The 15,741-nt window shown below is 36.3% G+C and overlaps 1 protein-coding gene across 1 annotated transcript; it reads left to right on the plus strand.

Annotated features, from left to right (window-relative positions):
* The first annotated feature begins 4,764 nt into the window (after positions 1 to 4,764).
* On the plus strand, positions 4,765 to 15,401 carry LOC137926449 (uncharacterized). Its single transcript, XM_068770048.1, has 7 exons — positions 4,765 to 4,822; positions 5,465 to 5,575; positions 7,619 to 7,750; positions 10,486 to 10,599; positions 11,328 to 11,384; positions 13,250 to 13,363; positions 14,596 to 15,401. Exons 1-7 carry the CDS (start codon positions 4,765 to 4,767, stop codon positions 14,679 to 14,681), a joined length of 672 nt encoding a protein of 223 aa, XP_068626149.1. The 3' UTR covers positions 14,682 to 15,401.
* The last annotated feature ends 340 nt before the right edge of the window (positions 15,402 to 15,741 follow it).

Raw genomic sequence — 15,741 nt, forward strand, 5'->3', positions numbered from 1 at the left:
ATAAAAAAAAACGTATATTGTCGCATAACTAAACAGTAAATACAATTGTCTTTCAGGGCATATAAAAATGGCGCCGTGCTTGTCGTGTGTATGCTGACGATCATGCGAAGCCTCGCTGAAATTTCGGACGAAGATTTCCTGAAACTGAGTATGTACTTATAACATCTAGACATATTTATTTTTCATGAATCATTTTCTAGGATGAAGGGATCTTAGGTAAAGAGTGGTCACCTATCTTAATTGAAATAAAATATTCATATGTGACTTTAACTGCATGAATATTCCATACGGAACTTTATCACCGATCGCTTGTACTGATAAAGTTGCATGGTTACATCTGCTAGATTAATATCACAGAAAGTTCTCAAAGTTTCGTGGTGCATGAGTTATATTTATTTAAACACTGATACAATGGATGTATAACGGCGTACTTAATAAGGCATTTTCCATCAGTTTACAACTTGAACTGTACAAAGACAAATTATTGAAGGTAGGTGAAATATCATTAAATATGAAGAAGAAAAAAATTATAATGGGAAGAAAAATAACAATAAATTAAGAAATAAACATTTTTTGGTCAGGATCGCGGATTAGCAAGCAGCCAATAACATAGGATGGTTCAAGTGACAGCTCTCATGCAATTTATTCATTCATATCGAGGAAAATAAAACTCACGATGTGATGAAGGTGTATAAATATCTACAGAAACTCTTTTTTACGGCCCCGTTTTTGGGGCTTTACGTATCCCTATCATATTGTAATTGAAATCTGCTTTAGTTTTAAAAGCAGAAACATCCGAAGCTGAAAAGTCCGTGAGTGCATCGATTGAAGACTCTGTAGGAGTGGTCGTAGTACTGTGGCTTCTTGTTCTTTGGTAGCTTCTTGTTCTTCGGTAGCTTCTTGTTCGTCGGTTGCTTCTTGTTCGTCGGTAGCTTCTTGTTCGTCGGTTGCTTCTTGATCTTCAGTTGCTTCTTGATCTTCAGTTGCTTCTTGATCTGTCGACCGCACCTCCGCTAGCCCTTATAATGAGCGCGGAGACTCTCAACAGCGCGATGCAGATTTTCGTTGCGTCTACTGTATGATATGCACGCCACAACTCCAACGCTTTGCCCTGGCACGACGATGAGGTGCCCACGCTGACTTGGAACATCAACGCACCTATTGACGGCAATAGAAGTAACTACACACATTGTACAAGCTTGTATAAGTTAAAACTATTTTCATCATTGTTCATAATTTCATTTCAAGTTTTGAACATAAGTCTTGCTGATAGATCTTTAATAAGACCGCGTTCAGTGTTTTCTGACGATCTTAACGTCTAATGTTCTACCCTGTGTTTGCCGGCCTATAGCAACTTTTTGATCATCATATCAGCCGATAGACGCCAACTTAATGACATACATTGCCTCAAAGGTCGCCACGGTGATATATTGAAGGCAATAGAAGTAATTGCACACATCGTACAAGCTTGTATAAGTTAAAACTATTTTCATCATAGTTCATAATTTAATTTCAAGTTTTGAACATAAGCCTCGCTGATAGATCTTCAATAAGACCGCGTTCAGTGTTTTCTGACGATCTTAACGTCTGATGTTCTACTCTGTGTTTGCTGGCCTATAGCAACTTTTTGATCATCATATCAGCCGATAGACGCCTACTTAATTATATAAATTGCCTCAAAGGTCGCCACGATGATATATTGAAGGCAATAGAAGTAACTACACACATTGTGCAAGCTTGTACAAGTTAAAACTATTTTCATCATTGTTCGTAACTTCATTTCAAGTTTTTAACATAAGCCTCGCTGATAGATCTTCAATAAGACCGCGTTCCTGACGATTTTAACATCTTATGTTCTCCCCTGCGTTTTCCGGTCCGCGGTCTTTAGATCCCAGCGTCCATCTGCTCTGATCGCTATGTGGTCTGCCTATTGCCACTACAAGTTGCCACTTCGCTCTTCTCTGTCTGTAACTTTCATTTATATTCGGATCTATTGTAAAGAAATCTAAGGCTTGGCTCGTTGAGTAATTGTGAGTTTGTTAACACAGCTCAGAGTGAGAGACATACAACAACTTTTTAATCATCATATCAGCTGATAGACGCCAACTTAATGACATAGATTGCCTCAAAGATCGCCACGATCACCGGTCTCGCACTGCCCACATCCAGCGATTTCTCGCACTTTTGACTATGTCATGCATCATTATTTCGTCAAATTGTAAATCGTTATTATTTTAACATATACTCAAACTCTGCAGACACTAACAATAACACAAGCGCTTCTTCCACGACAACAATAGCCACTGCACCTATTAAACCGCGTTCTTCACAGTGGAACAAAACAATGCTCATCACACCACACGATCCGTAAGGCCCCGATCCGCTTCTTAATTGCTAACAGCGAAGACGTTCCGCGGGAGAATCCGGATCCTCCCTGGGATTGCCGAGTGGTCCACGCTGCTGTCCCAAGCCGTATTACACAACACCCACACTACTCACCTCTACACGAGTAGAGCAGTTTTCTATGTGCGAACGTTATCATCCTACTGGAATGCATGCGGCCAATAATTTTTATTTTGATAAGTTCACCTACCATTTCTTACTGTGAACTCAGTACTGACGAAACTGTAAAGACTCCCGGGTTAACAGCATCAACATCTGCAGAAACAATACTACTATTACTTTATATATTCTTAGAAGAAATTTTAAAACCATGTCAATTGCTGCTAGGCAGATCTACATTTTACTTGTAAACTTTAGTTAAGGTGCTAACTAAAGTCTGAATTTCTTTTTAGTTACCACCGAGAGTCCATTGACGAATCAAATTTTAGCGGACATCGCTAAGATGACAGGCCAGGAGCCACGTGAGTAATGAACACCCAGTTCAGTTCACCTTAGGAGACTTTAATGTTACATGAATTAATGTCATAGACGATCATTGCATTGCACCTAGCTGTTTTATTAATACGCACTGAGAAAATTTTAGTTTTTATAACCAATATCTAGGATCACGTGCTATTGGAACATTTGTAAAGGTTTTTGATAACCCTTTTAACACATAACACAGCGTGCAAGACATATGACCGCTGGGGTTTTTAGATTCTGGAGTAGAGATCACAGGTCGACAAGCGAGGCCTAGGTCGTCTACTCAAAAGTTAGACAGATGACCATGTAAATTCGTCGAAAAGTGCCAACGAATTTACACTGGCCGCTCCCTATCGCATCAGTGGCGTACCTAGGGGGGGGGGGGGGGGGGGCGGTGGGTGCGGTCCGCACCGGGCGGCACTTACCTAGGGGCGGCATTTTTTAAATTTACTTATAGTTGTAAAAAGCAACATATTCATTTCATATTTATTTTCTTTCTTGAATAATAAATTAAATTATCTTCGTTCTACAATGAGTCAATTAGGACCAAAAACTCTTGCAATATTGCCAATAGAACAAGAAATTACAAATAATTTTAATTTTGAGAGCATTATACACGATTTTTCTAGTATGAAAGCTAGAAAGAAGAGTAGATATTATATAAATATGTTTACGAGTGCATACACATATGTCTAAAAAAATTTACTTTGTGTATTAATTAATATTGATTAAATAACTTAATAATTTATTTATGTGTATCAATTTATAAAAAACCACTATTTGATTGAATTATAATAGAAGGGGCGGCAAATTGGAGACCGCCCCGGGCGGCAAAAGTTCTTGGTACACCACTGGATCGCATTATTCAGTTCTTAAACGGACCATTGGATCACTTCGAGCAGCTGTTAAAGTTAATATAGCCTTAAAATATAATCTAGCGTGTAAGATTAATATAAATATACATATAAAATTATAATGCAACAAGTTAAAGAAAACAGGCAGACGGTTGACTTAGTGCGACAAGATTTTTTCTTCTTCTCCGTGCAGTTGTCAGAAATCAGAAAAACTGTGAATCGAACATCTTATATTCTAACAATAGTATTTTCTTTTTACTCTCAATTTCTCTCATATTTACTATGTCTTTAGTTGTGTTGGTTTATTTATTTAATATTCTTTATTGTACATGCCAGGATACATTTAAATAGTTTCCTAATAATAAACAAAAAATACAACGGGCGGTCTTATCACACGAGGCAATCTTACAGACAACCATAGTATGGAAAAGATAGAAGTATAAAAAATGGTTAGTCAACGTGTATAACACATACATATATACAAACATATATAAACGTACATGCATATGTGTATAACATATATACTCATAATATGTCTTTATGGATATTTATACGGTATAATTTTAAATTTACGAATACCAAAGCAAACCTTTTATTAGGTTTGGTTTGGTATTCGTTCTCTAAATTCTATGGTCTACTTTGATTTGAACAAATTCTGTACAAAAAAAAACTAAGAATTATTTGTTCATTGAAACTGATCGAAGGTTTAGCGATGGAATCTTCCGAAGACACGGCTGCGAGTGCAGGGAGCAAAGACGTTGGCGCGGCGCGCTGGTACGACGACAAGGTGCCCAAACTGACTTCGGGTATCAACGTACCTGTGGACGGTAATACTAGTAACTATTTATATAGTTATACAGATAAAGGGGGTGATGATGATTCGATTGGTGATGAGCGCTGTTAGCCTTTCTGGACTTTACAGCTTCTTTGGACTATAAATTAAAAAAATATTGACATATTCTCCGGTTTTGGAGTAAGATGTGAACCTTTTCTCCGAAGTAGACGCGGCGTGGATGACCTTCCCAGGTGTGTCCTAGGTGGACCAATGACGCAGTCAGGGTTGCGGCAAATCTCTGGATACGGTCAGAGCAAGACCGATCGTGGTGATTTTTTAAAGAGGCCTAATCCTTGCAGTGGGCATTTCTCAGCTGATACGATGATGTCCGGATTATTAGTAACTCACCATATTACTGGCGGGTGGTGATGAAAAGGATGGAAAAAAATCTTGTAGCTTATAATGATATTTTCAATTTAAGTTTTTGTTTTTCTCCCAGAATTAGGCATTTAAGTGCATATTCATTAGTGTATATATCATGTCATGTTCGTCCAAGTCTGGCCTTATGAAAAAAGAACTACGGTTGTTGTAAATTTATAAAACATTAGAACGAAAGCCTGTAGTGTCGTCAATGATGATAATGTCCTGTATGTTTATGATTTCAAGTATGCGCTTCGTATGTACTCACATTGTATCTATACTACTCTGTAACTTATATAGTTAATTGGCTGTCGATCGTTACTGCAGACAGCTTCCTACCAGTTCTATTGTAAATCTACAAGGAGCTTATGTTCAGCTGTAGACAGACAATCTACAGCTGTAATGATGATGATATAAATATTAAACATTTCTTTTCCATTTTCTTCACTAGAAGAAGTAAGACGCGTATGTCCTATATACGAGTAAATTATCAATAGTGTATTTGATGATGTTTGTCCCTTCGTATTTCTAAAAAAAAGAACTGTTCCAGTTTACCAAATAGAAGAAGTGATAAGCGGTAAAAGCAGAGTAGAAGAGACGACTGGAGATGGTGATGAACAGAGCAGGCAAACTAATACAAACCAGAAAACAGAGGACTCAGGTCAGAAGGCTTTTGTATCTGTTTTTTTTAACTATCAATTCAAATAAATCTCAAAAGAGGAAAAAAAGAAAATAACAATATAGGTATAAAATATTAATTTAATGGTAAATACTGTTACAATAAAAGGCATACCCGACATGTACGTAAAGTCAAAAAATATTGAAATTATTAAAAGCGAGATAATATAAACAAAAAAATAAAAGTACATTTAACAAAGTAATATGTACCTACACGAATCTCTGAATGTAAGGAGAAGATATATGTCTAGCAGTGGATGTCCTGCGACTGAATGTTTTGCTATTTATTTATAGCAGGCTAAATGTTTTGATCACATTATTCAGTCGTTAAACGGACCACTAGATCACTTCGAGCAGCTGTTAAAGTTTATACAGCCTTAAAATATAATCCAGCATGTAAGATCAATAGAATCTATTAGACTCTTGGTCTTCTTCCATCTTGGATTGGTCAGTTGGTTATGAAAACTGTTTTTTTTTATAAAATCTAAAAGTACTGGAGTGAACGCCTTATGGCACGATCAAAACGTGACTTTCGCTGTAGGCGGGTCGAGTCGGACTGACTGTCAACCAAATACAGGGAGACTCATTATTTCCGTAGATTCTAGAGACCATTAGAGAAACCGTCGCTTGATCATCTGTTCCCCTTGTAATACGTTCGAGGTCCAGCTCTTCTTTTCTCCTAAAAGCTTTAATTCTGTAAATAATTAATTGTAATTATTTATAAAAAATAGGCATGCGTTTACCATGGTAAGTTTTTATAAGTATTTGCACGATATCATTATACAATCATCCGACTGCCGCTCGCGGTAGGAATAACAGCAGAACCCAGGACATTGGCCATTTCTTTCTACAATGCGAACGGAATAATCAATCAACGAGATAAAATAAGACAATTTGTCTAAGATCATGACGTTAATTAAGTAATAAAAGGACCAATATTAGGCACTAATCGGTGTAACATAACTCCTGAAGATGCCCCGTAGAGGGGTGAAACACGTGTTGAGTGATTTGACGGTGGCGGTTGTGTAATTCGCATTGTTTGCCGCATACGCATTTATCAGCGGGCTGGCGGGCGGTGCACTTTGTTGCACGACTACGACTGCATGTGCGGAAGTGGCTAAATATTGGTCCTTTTCTTACTTAGGATGGACTTCCGCAAAGTAACGCCTGATTCCATTAAACATGACGTTAATGTTCTAGTGCAAGAAATATTTCTTCAATCATCTAAGATGGATCTCAAAATCCCTAATTATGTAACAAACAAAAGGATCGGTGCACTAGGAGGCGGTATCTTAATTTCTTACAAAAGGGTGCTCATCGTCATGTCCAAGCTAACCCACTTAGAGGTTTCGGTCTGTCGGCTAATTATGACGGCCCATGTCCCATTACATAGCGTCCGTGTACATGTCGTGTAGGACCAAAGGCAGTATTACCCGCTCGGACCTTAATATACTATTTGCTATAGGAGTGGCAACCTTTCTAGCTAACGTCTTCAACAGTACAACAGTAAGCATACTAGATATAACGCTAACATCATCAACGATCGAGGAAAAACACTCAATGTCCTCAAAAACCATTTAACACGTTCACTGCGGCTTGAGGTCGATTCAGCCTCATGGTAGACTTTGCACTGGTGCGGCGCGTAAAACTCGTGTTTTCTCTCTAGTGCGGCGGCTGTTTACACTCAACCGTATGAGGTATGACAAAGACAAATATAGCTTTCTTTATGTCTGCGAAGCATTGACTCGATATTGTAAAAAAATATTGATGAACATGAGGCAGAAAAGGCCTCAACCGCACTACTAGGAAGTTCAGCTTGAGGCTGATTCGACCTCAGCCACACCAGCTGAAAGTTCTTCAAAATTGGGCCCGCAGTGAACGTGTTAACTTTGAGTTAGCTAAAAAATATAATGTTCATTTACGAATACCAACCCTTAGCCAGTTCAAGACATTAAAAATAAAACGGTTTCATATAACTTAAAAAAATATATAATTAAGGTTTTAAATTTTAATAAATTTAATCTAGATGAAGTTTTAGTGATGGAATCTTCCGAAGACACAGCTGTGAGTGCAAGGAGTGAAGATACTAACACGGAGCCCAAGTACGACAAAGTGCCTTCGCCGACAGACACCAACGTACCTGTGGATAGCAATACACGTAACTACTTACATTGTTATTTACTTGATACCCATTCGTTTAATATAATGTTCTGTAACAGCCATTGTGTCTCTACGTTAAAAGTTATGATTAAATCATCCAAATATATGTGGTTTATTAAAATGGTAGAAATATACAAAAGTTTCCAAATTCTCGTGAGAGCGATAGCGACACGAAAGGAAAATGGGGGGCGAAATGAAATAAGTCTTTTCACGTAAAAAAATAACTTTTCTAGCCGTTTAAAAATGTTTAGACCATCATAGGTTTTTTATTTTTAATTAATAGCCTCTGCTGCGATCAAAAGAAGCCCGATTGGAAAGTGAAAAAGAGAGAATTAAATAAATATGTTCAAATATTTTGAAAAAGGTCAAGGATTTCTACACTTGTAAAGAGAACTGAGTAAAGTCTTTGTGCCACCTCTGTAAATTTTCGGATCAATTTGTCATCCATGGTGGGTACTCCTAAGTATCTAGGCAACAACCACCGCAGCACTACATCGATGTGGTCCCAATTCCACCATTCCAAGATCTGTGATGAAGCTACAGGGCAAAACTAGCATCATACGAAAACTTTGATACGCGTTTAGTACGATCCTACAGTTCTGTTTACTTTATATAACATAACAGGCTACACTAGCTCTAGATGTTATAAAATAATTTATCATAATGCAAATTCTAGGTACACGAGGAATAAATAACTTTTAAAAATGTCATAGTCATTTATTTGTTCCATTAGAATGCGACGGGCAATTAACTGCTGGCAGTATTCTGGTCAATATCTGTTAACCTATCCCTGCAGACGACTGCAGGAATGGCAAATAAACAACAATTATTTTAATATTGAATAGTCTGAATTTTTAAAACGCATTCCTTCCTATAATTTCTGAAACAATTGATTTCTGGACAGGTACCATACATTTACTGATATCAAACAGTAATATAATCTATATATTCACACCTTATGCTTTTACATATACAACCAAGGTGTCTATGGGGGATATACCATAGTATATTATATATAGCCACGCTTGGCATTCTTAGTGTCGTATTTATGGTGGATACTTGGTTGTGAGCAATGGCAATCCTATATATATATTAATTAATGCACAAAGTGTGAATTTTTTAGATTGCATCGCGAGAATCGAACTCGCGACCAAGTCAACTCTGTTTCGCCGGGCTACCACTGTTTCTTACAATAAAATTCCGTTTATTATACATCTATTTATTTATAACATTTCATAAGTAATGTAAATACTATGTAACTAAAACAAAATTAATTGTATCGTGTAATTGAATTATTGTAAAATGTACGTACATCGACTTTCTAAACTCTTCTATGACTAAAAGATACGTTCTATTTCTCTTTGATAAATAAGTTCATCCTACGGTTGAAAGGGAGAAGTCACCGTTTGCGAAAAAACTGCCGTTCTCTATTCGTCTTCTTTTTATTTCAATCGTTTTCTTTCTTTTCTTCATCTGTAGTTGAACAATTAAGAATAAAATTAATTATATAATAATATTGCGTTTGTTAAGTATTTATTTATTAAGTAACTAGGTCCCCCTGTTCTTTTTCTAGTCGTCGACCAAAGGGTATCCGACTGGGTGATGAAGTGGGTGAATGCACAAGGGGATGGAATCTCTCCGGCACCACATACTCCACAAACATTTACGGACAGTCCTAACCATAAAGGTAATATTTTTATCTAAATGATCACCCACTATATATTACATTAATAAATTAGTCCATCCAATGGTTGACTGGAAGAAATCGTCGTATACCATTAAAGAGCCATCCTCCCTCGGTCTTTTGTTGCTCCTCCTCTACAAGAGCTGCGTAAGACTCGTATTCTCTTACGCAAGAGTTCTCTTTGTCCATGCCTCGGCGCACATACTTTAACCTTCGCAGACGTTGCAGAACCGCTTCACCTGGCTTGCAACCGGCACGAGTTGGTTCCAACGTGATATCGATCTACACAGTGACCTCAAACTCGATATCGTCCAAGAGTTCTTCTAAGCATGCTCAAAAGAATATTTTGAGAAGGCCTCTTTTGACATCAACCCCCCTATAGCAAACTCTACTCGCTACTCCCCCTCCCCTACTAAAGACGTCCTTGTGGATCCTATCGCTTGGTTCCCACAACCCACTCGCCACACACCGCACGCTTCAGACATTCACAACCCTGCAAGCGTAAATACAACCTCAACAATAACCACTCCACTGATGACCGCTCACCGCACGAAAAAATGCGTGCGATGTTCAAAAGCCAAGCAAAACACTCTTCACCGTCCGTTACGTGAACGGTGTCGGCCTTCGAACGCCGCCGCCGCGAACAGCGTGGGCGATCTGAGGTAGGATCAGTATTCTTCCTTAGATTGACACGCTGGTCCACGCTGCCCTCTAATCCTCACTCCACACTCAGTACACGAACAACAACACAGACTTGACCAGGAAAGCCTCTCCTCTACTGCCTCATTCTCCATCAGAGGTTCTAATGCCGGTTCGGAAACCCGAATACTTTAGTTTAGTATAGTTCACGGACCCTTCCGCTCCTTTAACTTATTTCCGATGAAGCTGTAAAAGCCTTAGGGATAACAGCACAAACATCTCGAAATAGTACAGTACAGTCATCTTTTGTCTATTTCAAATGTTTTATTTTTTTTCTTCTTGTGTTCATGGATAAAAGTTAAAAATAAATGAAATTATGCAGTATGCGTCTACTTTGTTCCTTTTTCTAGATATCGACCAAATGACATCGGACTGGGTGAAGAAGTGGTTGAATACAAAAGCGGATGAAATCTCTCCGGGAACACACACTCCACAAACATTTACGGACAGTCTTAATCACAAAGGTTATATTTTATCCATATTAGTAAAATTGGACGCATTTACAATGACATTCGACTATGTATATATATATATATATATATATATATATATATATATAAGTGAGTTCCAGTTAAGGACTAAATCGTCACAATATCGTGCCAAAATAATGGTTTTGTTCCTAGTTTTGTTCCTTTAGAACCCTCTCCCAAATGTCTGCGAAAAATAAATATTGTAAAAAAAAACCATTGCGATACAAATCAGAATTATTAAAAAAAAAACTCAAACGCCGCGTTACCATAACAATATCTCAAAGGCATTATTTCCGCAATTCTAATCAGACAGTCATGTAATATTGACATAAGCAAGCATTTCGTAATGGATTTCCATATGTAACAGTCATTTATTTCACATATTTATTTATTTTGGTCTTTTATTTCATTTAGAATAAAATGATAAGAAGGAAGAAGACCCTCTCTTTACTTCGAAGGTTCTGTACCCCTCTAGTCATGGTATCTTCCAAATAATTTTTATACTCAACGGTGTTTTATTAACATTCAGGAATATCGTACACTATTCCTAAACTTCTTAAAGCTGACCACATGAGCACTAAATTTGAAAATAAAATCGGAATCGGAAATCTAGTTCCATATTAAACGAATATAAATACATAGATTCTTTATTAACATATAGTTTTTAAATTATTCTTAACTGAGGGTCAAACTAAATAATGTTTTTTTAGTGTCAACCGAAGGTGTTCTATCGAAGCAAGTTATAAGGGATGTCAGCAGATCTATGAACCAAAGCCCTGGTGAGTAACGGTGAATTATCTTCATCAAATATATTTTTATTACATTCCCACTAGCACGGAGACTAAAAACATGGTACTATTAAAGTAATACGTAATATACTTATCAAAGTCCAGTAGAAAAGATAAGCAAATATAAATATATTTAAAAAACTTTTAAATGTATTTATATTTGCTTACCTTTTTTGATACCCATATTGTGGTGGTTGTGGAAAAATATGTACCTAGTTCGCCATAGTGGAACGGCGTCCATCTTGAATTTTAAATTTTGACATAATCATTGTGTTTTACTAGTGAAGCCCTTTCATTTGATTTCCATATTGAGGGGGTTAAGGGAAAATACGTAATCCGCCATTTTGTATCGGCGGGCATCTTAGATTTATAATGTTATTGATTTTATTATATTGTATTGTCATCTAAATTAAATATGTGTACCAAATTTCAAATCAATCTGACAAGGGGAAGGTGCTTAAATTTCTATTTCTAATTTTGACCCAAATAAATAAACAAATAAATTCCGTACGGGTCGAACTAAATAAAACCGTTTAAAAACGTCAGAGTAATCATTTAATTATTGGTTTATTTACTTATTAAGGCATTTTTTACCGGTTAGCCATTTGAACGGTGTAGATATAAATTAATTGTAAGTGAAATAAGTATATACTATTAAAGAAAAAAAAATCTAAATTAAAAGGAAAAAATAAGTATGATCAAAAAGAACCCGTAATGATATACTTACAATTATTATTCAAGATAATGATATATATTACAAAACATATATTTAAGTACACTCTATATAATAAAAAACTATAACTTACAAAGATTATTTTTTTATTTCGCACAGAGCAAAACTTTTACAAATACTATGATTATATTATTATTGAAATTGTTTCGTCGTCGTTGTTTCCGCCTATAGACCACTGCGAGGCATGACTTTTCCCAAGATATCTATGCGGGATATATCATAATCCAAGCTTGACAGATGGGTTGGCAAACGCAGTGTGGTATTATAGTAAGAATATTCTGCTGCCCATCCTCTGAAAACTTGTTTGTGAACATCACTCTCTCTTCCTAATTTGCTGACTGTACTGTCCCCAAAGCGCCCAATCGTTAGGTAATACCAGTAGGTACTGTACACTTATTTACGGTACACCTTACCTCCACTGCCTCTGACAGCAGTACAGAGCAAAGGCAACATAATATAATTAATGTACAAAGTTTGAATTTTATAAGATTGTAATCCTAGAATCGAATCCGCGACCTACGATATCTATATTGTTTATGGTATGCATTTTTTTTAATTACATTAGGTATGTGACAGAGAGTGTTCGTTGTAATAAACTTTATGGTTTTGTAGTGGAAAGTAAAATTAATGTTTTAACAATTTTCGTTGCTATGTTCCGTCTATAAAAACCTTGTTGGCTGCTTCGACGATAATATGACAAAAAAACCAAGCCGATCGAGCGGTTTTCGTGTTCTTGTTTAGCAACATGTGTAGAGATTTATTTCCAGTTTGTATAGATATAATAGTTAATAACATTTTGTTCGTTATTTTTTGCGACTTTGGTTTTTTTTTTTTCATTTTTTAACGACATATCACTGTTGCTTTTTTAACATTTACAAAATCCGCTACCTTGAAAGGCCATTGCAGAGGGCGCTTTCACATCATGTTCACTGATAGACGCCGAATGCACGGAATAGGTCTCTCTCAAAGCTTTTCAATAACACCGGTTGAGAGCAGCACGCAACTATCGTCGATATACATCCTTAACAAGGTCTTGGCTCTAGACATGAATAAATAATTGATAAATGAGAAAAGTTTAAATATCACAACTCATTGGGTCATTAAGCTATTTTTTTTTGTCTAGATTACGACCAAATGACATGCGATTGGTTGAAGAAGTTGGTGAATACACCAGTTGAAGAAATCTATCCGGTACCACAGACTCCAGAAACATTTACGGACAGTTCTAATTACGAAGGTAAAATTTTTATCCACGCCATAATTCTAATTCATTGAAATTGATATAAAACTGAGCCGATGTAAGGACATCTTTCAATTTTTAGATATATATATAAAAATTTCCACATAAGATTTGATTCATCACGATATCTCTAAAATAATAAGGATTAGAAACTTGAAATTTGGTAAGAAAATTACATTTGAAGCGCAAAAGTCACCTAAGAACGAACTATTGGAAATTGCACCCGTAAGAGTAGTTGAGGGGACATTAGGTACACTAAGTTCGCAAAAATGGCGGAGGTCCGGACTCCGGAGGACTCCGAATGCGTTTTGACCCAAGAAGTGCACGCAAAGAAGAATTTATATTTTTTATGTGAATATATACACGAAAATTCTTGATACGATAATAAGTCATTTAATTCTAGGCTGTATTGTGATTTAAAAATTATTTACACTGTTTTAATAATTTTTGTTTGGAAAAAATGTATTTTTTATGGGAGTACGGGTATAATTTAAATTGTATACGATACACTGTGTTTTTCAAAGAAGTTACTAATTTTATAAAACGTAAAGAAAGATGTCTTGTCTTTATTTCTAGTCCTAACCTTGTGTAGAAAGCTATTATTCACCAATATTTTTGATTTTGTAAAAAAAATCTATCTTGTTGTATTACTTAAAAATCACACTCTAGTTTAAACGGCATTTGTTCACTATAGTGCAACCAAAATTGCTGTACCGCGCCTTAGGTATGCCCGAGGCGATGCGGTGGGGGGGAAGAGAGTGTCGACCGCTAATTCTCTTTTCTCCTTGTCCTCACTTCGCCGCGAATTCATAAGTCGCAGTACAACGGTTTTGGTAGCACTATAGTTGATTTATTACATGATACTTAAACTCTGTCATCTATTGATGTGACCGACGTAGCTGCAAGTGCATCGTGCAAACGACGGCAGTTGGAGCTGAAAGGTTCTCGATTGGTGATAACGAATTGATAGGTGCGGCTTGACTAGGCCCCCTATTAGGTAGGCCGACGGTAGTCACAGACGAGATAAGAAAACTTGCCAGGGGCGTCTATCACAACCTGCCAACAAATGTTTAAATCTTTTTTTATTTCATTTATAAGTTCTCAAAAATTATTACACAAGAAAAAGATGTGTCTTAAATCTGAGGAGACCTCATTTGGGATACGTTAAAAATATAGTCAGGATCTATAGGCATTAGTAAATAATAACATCCGTTTTTATATTATTGCAGTAATGTTCAGAGGGAGCGACAGATTGACTGAGAAATGGTTGCGTAATCTTCACAACAGCGATCCAGGAACACTGACATACAAGTAAACAGGCTTGACACGAACAAATAAATTATTCCGAACGCATCCAAGAAAGATCGACGGTTTATTAGCATGCGACTACCGTTCTTTCAATGCAAGAACGAAAAATAAGCTTAATCATATGTTTTATTGTTTTTTTTTCTTTTGATCCTACTTCTACTACTGCCCAAATAGTATTTGCGGATTCCAATGGTGCAGGGAAGGAGGATTCCGGGAGCACTTAACTTGGGGCTCGCAGCCACGAGGTAGGCCAGTATTTCAGAGCTGGTTGGCTTAAAACCTCTTTTAATGTACCGAAGCACGAAAGCTGTCTGGGGAACTTTGACTCGGGCCTCCACTACATTTTCTCCGGATTGATAAGCCGTCGAGCTTTTGGATCGCTTCGATGAAAGCTCCATGAAGTGACTACATTGTAGAACCTCCACGAGAGAACCTCGGGTTGAGCTGTCACTTGTCTATAATACCCGCGATGTATGTTTTCATTCTAAATTTTCGTTTACATAAAGTTGAATCATCTTATTTAGGAGAAGATACGCATGTATCCAAGCATTCAGGTCATTAAAGCATTTCCTTTCTTCATAACCACGCTGTTGGGAGCTTCTCTTACTTTCTCTATCCTGGGTACACATATTTGCTAAATTTTCTTATTTCTTTACTCTGCTTCCTTCCATCTACATGTCATCTATTCATTTCTCTTTTGTTCGTCACGTCTTTGTGTGGCGAAGTATGAAAGACATATCTCTTCTCACTTACGTTTGTTTATTTTTATTTCATTTACTTAATATAGAATTTATAAATTTTTAATTGTGTTTATTCACTTCTTACTTTTTAATTTCTTATCACTATGTCACAGTTCTATAATTTTTTTTTATTAAATTAATTTTTTTTTTATTAATTTAATTATTAAATATTAAATAAAAGACATGTATTCTGTTAGTATAAAGCTGAATTTTAATGTGACAAAAAGAACTTTTAAAATTTGTATATTTGTTTTTATTATATATGCGTTAAAAGAATGACTATCAAATATTTTGTTAGATTCTTCTCAATAGAATCAACTTTTCGAA

This window comes from Battus philenor, unplaced genomic scaffold, assembly GCF_028537555.1.
Source record: "Battus philenor isolate CCGP_79_NKW_IND1 unplaced genomic scaffold, ilBatPhil1.0.hap1 SCAF_29, whole genome shotgun sequence".
In the NCBI taxonomy this organism is placed as follows: Eukaryota; Metazoa; Arthropoda; class Insecta; order Lepidoptera; family Papilionidae; genus Battus; species Battus philenor.

Bases quoted from the DNA above. Each gene is read 5' to 3' on its own strand.
- LOC137926449 (XM_068770048.1), top strand. From the start codon at position 4,765: ATGACGCAGTCAGGGTTGCGGCAAATCTCTGGATACGGTCAGAGCAAG. The intron at 7,751-10,485 runs GTAACTACTTAC...TCCTTTTTCTAG, and splicing joins ACCTGTGGATAGCAATACAC to ATATCGACCAAATGACATCG. The intron at 10,600-11,327 runs GTTATATTTTAT...TGTCAACCGAAG, and splicing joins GGACAGTCTTAATCACAAAG to GTGTTCTATCGAAGCAAGTT.